The sequence below is a fragment of the Varanus komodoensis genome, unplaced genomic scaffold, assembly GCF_004798865.1.
Source record: "Varanus komodoensis strain SLA01 unplaced genomic scaffold, ASM479886v1 scaffold198, whole genome shotgun sequence".
NCBI classification, from domain to species: domain Eukaryota; kingdom Metazoa; phylum Chordata; class Lepidosauria; order Squamata; family Varanidae; genus Varanus; species Varanus komodoensis.
Genome location: NW_025335565.1, coordinates 62,668 through 70,404, shown reverse-complemented (window position 1 = coordinate 70,404; position 7,737 = coordinate 62,668). Strand labels below are relative to the sequence as shown.

General features: G+C 42.7%; 1 protein-coding gene across 1 annotated transcript; it reads right to left on the bottom strand.

Moving 5' to 3' along the window:
- Positions 1-2,562: 2,562 nt before the first annotated feature.
- Positions 2,563-3,962, bottom strand: LOC123022478 (gastrula zinc finger protein XlCGF17.1-like). Its single transcript, XM_044428176.1, has one exon. The coding sequence runs from the start codon at positions 3,867-3,869 to the stop codon at positions 2,697-2,699; it is 1,173 nt and encodes a 390-aa protein (XP_044284111.1). The 5' UTR covers positions 3,870-3,962; the 3' UTR covers positions 2,563-2,696.
- Positions 3,963-7,737: the final 3,775 nt, after the last annotated feature.

Below are 7,737 nucleotides of genomic sequence, written 5' to 3'. Positions count from 1 at the left end.
GAACCTCAACAAAGAAGAAAAGCAGAGAGATTCCCAGGACAAAGGAACGGCCCTCTGCTCTACACATACGTACCAAGAACCCATAGATGAGGCTTCCCTCAAAAAGAACCCATTGCATGACATTCTGCTCTTGATGTTGGGTGTCATGCTGACATAGGAAAGGGAAGGAGGCGGCCTGAAGGACACCATGTGCTCAATCAAATACACGAGAGATCAGAGAATAGTAGAATTGGAAGGGGCCACGAAGGCCATCGAATCCCACCTGCAGGACAGCTTCCAGTTTCTTTTGGAATGCCTCTGGTGTGAGAGAGCCCACCACCTCTCTAGGCAGCTGGTTCCACTGTCAGATTGCTCTGACAGCAAGGAAACTCTTCCTGATATGTAGCCTTACCCTGGCTTGCGGCAACCAGAGTTGAGTATTCCATGTGCTACATTCTGGTACCAGCAAGAAGAGATCTTGACCTTCCTCTTTGTGACTTCCCTTGAGGTACATGTACAGAGCTATCAGATCTCCCCCTCAGTCTTTTCTTCTGGAGGCTGAGTATTCCCAGTTCTCTGTTTTTCCTCAGAGGATTTTTATTCCAGTCCCTAAATCACCTTGGTGACCTTCCTCTGAATGCTTCCTAGTTTTTCTGCATTTTTCTCAAATTTGGTGCCCAGGACTGGACACAGCATTCTGGATGAAGTCTGACTAGTGAAGAGAATAGGGGACCTATCACTTATCATGATTTGAAAGGAATATTTCAGTTAATGCATACCAAATGAGTATTTGCGGTTAGCAGTTTAATCATTCATGAAAGGAGTAAAAAGAGTAAAGATATCAACAGTTTCAAGAATAGTAAGAAACAGAGAAAAAAGGACTCAGCAATGTACAAAAATAACTTCCTCTATGCTTTTTAAGCTGTTTGATGACTCCCCTAAAAATCAGTGAAATCTTCACAGCAGCCCTGTAGGATCGCAGAGGTCATGATACCCGATGGAATGAGCCCTCCAACCCACAGGGCCCTGAACCTGCTCCTCCAGCTGGGGTTGAATCTCCCGCCTCCAGCTGGGGCTGCTGGGATCCATGTCCCCACCTCTGCATCACACCCACAAGATGCAAGCCAAGACTTTTGGCAACGGGGCCTCGCTGCTGGAGGAAACCAGGAGACTTCCCAACAATTACATTAACACCGAGAAGCCCATATTTGTTAAGGGCAAATTAAATTTGTCATCATCTAATTCAAAGATTCAGTCCAAAGGCTAGGATATGGTGAGTTGCATCTTTCACAGAGTTCATTTCTGCTTTTGCTCTCACAGACGGGCATTTATGGGAAAAGTTGGCCATGACGGACCCCAAGAGGAAAATGCTCTTTTAATACAAATTCTCCACTCCAACACGTCCCTTGGGGCATGGGACTTGGGGAAATGCCTTCAGCTCGGAAAACATCCCAACTGAGAGAGGCATTTGCCAGGGTCGCCTGCTGGCTCCCTTCCTTTCCCCCCTTTTAGATTTCAGACTCCACTGCCAGGGAAGGGAAGCGTTGCTCAGGACATCCCATGAGTGAGCCTGAGAGGCTGTGTGTGGTGTGGAACAGGCCAAAGAGACCCAGTCTCACAGCGCCCCTCTACTGTGGTGCTCACTGGGTGACCAGTCACGGTTCCATGCCTTGCACATTCCTTGGGGGACAGCTAGCAAAGTGCTTAAGTAGGAGTCCTGAAATATTTCTTGGATAGAGAGGTCCATGCACCCCCAACTTAATGCACCATACAGAAATTGTGGAAGTCTGTTCCTCCAAAATAATCCAATCGCTTGGATTCACCAGACCCCCACCTCACTTTTAAGACACTGCATTGTAGAGAGTGGAAGGATGGCAGTTCAGCAGCTTTCAAAGGGAGGGTCCATGTGAATTGGGCATCCACAGAATCATAGGATAGTAGAGCTGGAAGGAGCCACGAAGGCCATCAGGTCCACCCCCTGCTGCTGCAGGACACCAATCTGCACCATCCCACTCAGATGGCTGCCCAGTTTCTTTTTGGATGTCTCTAGTGTGGGAGAGCCCACCAAATCTTGAGGAAGCTGGTTCCACTGTCCGTATTGCTCTGACAGTGAGGAAGCTTTTCCTGAGTCTGGGCTGTCACAGTTTGAACTGATTATTCTGTGTCCCACACTCCGGAATAAACAAGACCTTGACCTTCTTCTTTGTGACAGCCTTTGAGGTACTTACAGAGTGATACCATGTCCCTCCTCAGTCTTCTCTTCTCAAGGCTGAACATGCCCTGTTCTCTTGGTCGTTCATCATAGGACAGTGTTTCCAAACCCTCAATCATTTCTGTTACCCTCCTCTGGACCCTTTCTAATTTTTCTGCGTCTTTCTTAAATCTTGGTGCCCAGAACTGGACACAGCATTCCAGATGATTCAACCCAGATTGCAGTTCAGCAGCCCTCAACTTGGGGGTCCATGAGAGGTGGGGACAAAACCCAAGCACTGCGTCTCTGAAGGTGTGCTGCTGATCGGTGGGAAGGCCATCTGTTTTCCAGACGTGGGTTTCTTTCTTCCTCCCAAAGACAACTAGTTGTGTTTTTGTATGCTTTCTCCCTGGTTGCTCTTTTGCTCAGGAGACCTTCAGTTTCCTCAGCAGCCTCCTCAACCCAGTCAAAGGAGCAGAGATAATAGCAGAGGTTCTCTTCTGCTCATTCCACATTTGATGCATCTCTATGGTTGCTCCCCAGTGTGGCTTCTTTGATGTGCAGTAAGAGAACTATGGGAAGTGAAGTTCTTTCCACATCCCATGAATGTATAAGGCCTCTCCCCAGTGTGGGTTCTGTGATGCTTTGTAAGACTTTTACTTTCAGTAAAGCTCTTTCCACATTCCATGCATGTGTATGGCTTCTCCCCAGTGTGGGTTCTTTGATGCTGTACAAGATTTCCCCTGATACTGAAGCTCTTTCCACATTCCACGCATGTGTATGGCTTCTCCCCAGTGTGTGTTCTTTCATGTGAAGTAAGAGAACTACGGGAAGTGAAGCTCTTTCCACATCCCATGCATGCAAAAGGCCTCTCCCCAGTGTGGGTTCTATGATGAATTGTAAGATTTTGACTCTGGCTGAATCTCTTTCCACACAGTGCACATGTATAGGGCCTCTCCCCAGTGTGAGTTCTGTGATGCTTTGTAAGACTTCTACTTTCAGTAAAGCTCTTTCCACATTCCATGCATGTGTATGGCTTCTCCCCAGTGTGGGTTCTTTGATGCTGTACAAGATTTCCCCTGATACTGAAGCTCTTTCCACATTCCACGCATTTGTATGGCTTCTCCCCAGTGTGTGTTCTTTCATGTGCAGTAAGAGAACTACTGGCAGTGAAGCTCTTTCCACATCCCATGCATGTATAAGGCCTCTCCCCAGTGTGGGTTCTGTGATGAAGTGTAAGATGTTGACTATGTTTGAATGTCTTTCCACACTGTATACACTTATAGGGCCTCTGCCCAGAGTGGGTTCTTTGATGCTTTGTAAGATTTCCACTTTCATTGAAGCTCTTTCCACATTCCATGCATATGTAAGGCCTCTCCCCAGTGTGGGTTCTATAATGCATTGTCAGATGTTGCATCTGACTGAAACTCTTGTCACATTGCATGCATGTGTATGGCTCCACCCCAGTGTGTGTTGCTTGATGTGCAGGAAGACGTCTACTGGCAGTGAAGCTCTTTCCACATTCCATGCGTTTATTTTGTGTGTCCCCTGTTTCCCTTTGCTTATGTTGAGGAAGACTTCCAGGTTCAATGAAATGCTGACAACATGGCTTGCATCGAGATGGCTGCTCTCCAGGATGTATTTGCCCATCGTTAGGAGGACTTCCGTCGGCACTGCAGCTCTGCCTACTGTCCATCATAGTATATGGAATTCTATATGGAAGTGTGGGATCCCTCAGGCTCACTAGGGCTCTTGCTGTCTACGACGCTCTCTTTGGATTGAAATCGTGGCTACAAGGATGCTTCTATAAGATTCTGCACATTTCATTTCACCTCTGGGTTTTCTTCACTTTGGGTACTTGTTTCATCCACCTTTCAGTAAATAGTCACACCCTCACCCCTTTTCCCTTCTCCTTCTTTTGCAACCTTCTGGAATTAAGAGCTAAGATTTCCAGGACTGTGAGAAATGCAGGTTTGTTTCTTCACATTCCTCACTTGGTTTCACTTTTCTTTTTTGATCCTGATTGGACTTGCAAGTCTCTCTTCTCTCACTTTGTGCTCACTTGGTTCTCATTGGAGGACACCTGGAACTGCTTCACTTCCATTGTCTTGCCATTCACCTGCTCCGGAAGAAAGACAAAAGGAAAATTCCATATGGAGATAATGACTGAAATGTGAGTACAAGGCAAACGTGGCATTTTCATTTCAACACCTCCAACATAATCCCTTCTCCTCTTGGAATGCCCCTCCAGAAAGCAGCTTCCTCAGGGATTGAATTTACACTGAAGTCATCATACACCTACACTGAAGTGAGCTCTATTCTCCCTAGGTAGCTTGGCAGTGAGAAAGAAAAACTAAGTTTCAAGGGTGCTACATGCATAGAAAAAGTTCAGATCAAAGGACTTCAGAGATAGCAGGTTCCATCTGTCAAGCACAAATTAGGATGGTGGACCAAAATGCACATGCACAGACAGCTCTGCACCAAATCTCAAGGACTGTCACAGGGAAGGGGGGATCCAGGCCCTTGCAGGGTGGACAAGTCGCTCACAACCAGGCCTTCTTCTAGACCTCGGCATTTTCGCTCAGGAATTTTTGCACCCTTACCAGGGGATGCCTGGATCTGGACTTGGGTGTAGCCCTGTGCTGGGGGCTCAGAGCTTCTGGGGTGCCAAAGAAGCTGTCTGCCAAATCTAGAATTTCTGTCAAGGAGAGATGCTGATCACTTCCAGCACCTACCCTGCACTGAGGAACAGCAACCATCAATGTGTGAGGCTCGACCTGCTGCAACGGACGGCTGCTGCGGCTTACAGAAAAAACCTCCCTTGGTGGTTAGCTTATAAAGTAAAGAAGGAAAGAGAGAAGAGACTAATATATAAATTGAAGGATGGAGAAGGACGACTGCAATTGCAAAGGACACAAATTAAGAAAATAGTGGAAGACTTCTTTGCGAAGCTATAGCAGAATAAAGAGACCTCAGCTGAGAAAGTTAATGAGTATATCCGAAAGGGAAATCTACCAAAGCTATGGGAGAAATACGAAAAAGCATTAAATGAAGAAGTAAGAATGACAGAAGTAACTGAGGCAATCAAGAGACAAACGAATGGCAATACCCCAGGCCTGGATGGGTTACCAGCAGAGTTCTATAAAACTTTTGAAGGAATCCTGTCTAAGCCTCTTAAGGGTATATGTAACGCGGCATTGCTAGATGCTAAAATACCAAATCCTTGGACAGAGGCAAATGTTACATTAATACCAAAAGAAGATATGGACTTGACACAGATCCAGAACTATAGACCTATATCACTATTAAATGTGGATTATAAAAATTTTCCCTCTGTAATGGCAGAAAGACTAAAGAAGTATTTAACAGACTTCATACATCCAGACCAAAATGGCTTTTTACCTAAAAGACAAATGAGGAATAATATGAGAATCATCTTGGACATTTCAGAGTATTACAAGGCACGCTCTGAAAAATCAATGGCGTTATTATTCATGGATGCACAGAAGGCCTTTAATAATGTCAACTGGCAATTTATGAAGCAACAACTAGTTCAAATGGAGTTTGGTGAAAAAATTATCAATGCGATATTAAGCATGTATCAAAAACAGTCTGCTAGGATTATAATTAATGGAGAATATACAAACACTATAGACATACAAAAGGGCGCAAGACAAGGATGCCCTTTATCACCACTGCTGTTTATATTGAGCTTAGAAGTGTTAAATAGAAATATCAGAGATGATACAGCTATTAAAGGCACTAGAATTAGAGATGAAAGCTATAAACTGCAAGCATTTGCAGACGACTTAGTTTTTATTATTGAGGAACCTTTGGTAACAATGTCCAAACTTTTACAAAGGATTGAAGAATATGGCGATGTTACTGGGATGAAAATAAACAGAGAAGATGAAATTGTTAGTGAAAAATCTCACATTGGAGCAGAGAAAAACTCTGGTGGAACAAGTTAGATCTTCAAATTGTTAAAAAGGTTAAATATTTGGGAATTTTCCTTGCAGCTAAATGCACTACATTGAAAGAAGATAATTATGATAAACTGTTAAAGGAAATTAAGAGTGACTTGGAAATATGGGCCAATTTGCAATTATCCTTGTTGGGAAGAATAGCACTAATTAAAATGACTATATTACCAAAGCTTTTGTTTTTATTCCAAATGATTCCCATAAAAATTGACAAAAAATTCTTTGATGATTTAAATATCCAAATCTCGAGATTTATATGGAAAAAGAAGAAACCAAGGATTAAATTAAAAATGCTCTGGGAGGTTAAGGGAATGGGGTTTTTGGTCTTCCTGATTGGATGTTGTATTATCAAGCTTCTGTCTTAATGTGGCTAAAAGAATGAATAACCTTAAGAAATAAGAGAATCCTTTATCTTGAAGGGCATGATCTACAAATGGGCTGGCACGCTTATATGTGGTATGAGAAGCGTAAGACACATGGTTGTTCTTTAAATCATTATATTAGAAAGTCATTAATGTCGGCGTGGGAAAAAATAAAGACAAAACTGGATACTGAGTTGCCAAGATGGCTTTCGCCTATGGAAGCTCTTGTATATCAAAACACATTGAATTTTGATATGATTATGAGATATGATGATATTTTGGATAATGATGGAGGATTGAATCCGAACCAAGAATTACAAAAGGAAGGTATTGATATCTCTTGGCGGCATAAGGTTCAAATACAATCGAGATATGTTAGAGATTATAAAATGTGGGGTTTTTATAAGGAATTAACAACATTTGACCAAGTGATTTTAAATGAGATAAAAAATGATTAAAAGACTGTATAATTTTCTTTTGGATATGAGAATGGAAGATGAACAAGTTAAGGAAACTATGATAACATGGGCACAAAATTTTGAATATAATATTGAGTTATTGAAACGGCAAAAGTTGTGGGAAAGAAATATCAAGGTAACCTTAGCAACCTCATATAAAGAAAATCTTTATAAAACGTTTATAGATGGTACCTATAGCCGAAAAGACTAGCAAAAATGTTTCCAAATATGTCAAATGGATGTTGGAAATGCAAACATAACCATGGTACTTTTTATCATATGTGGTGGACTTGTGAGAAGGCACAAAATATTGGGCTAAAATACATAAATGGCTTGAGGAAATGTTACAAAAATCTTTAATATTTAAGATTTAACCTGAAGTCTCTGTATTAGGTATTGTGCCTGATGATGTTGATAAAGAAGCAACGTCTTTGATTCTACATGTAAATACTGCAGCAAGGCATGTATTTGCCCAACATTGGAGGAGTAAAGAACCATCCACTGATGAACTGATTTTAAAAAAGATCCTGGACTGTGCTGAAATGGACAGGCTGATGTCTCTGAAGGAGAAAGAGGAAACAAACTTCCAGGGCTTTTTTTGTCATAGAACGCACCGGAACCTTTTTTTCCAATGGATTTTACGAAGTGATTTTGAATCTCGTAGCAGATTAGCAGCAAACATCATTAACATAGTGCCTGCAGGCTGCTTTTGTGTCTGCTAGAGAGAGAGAGAGAGAGAGAGAGAGAGAGAGAGAGAGAGAGAG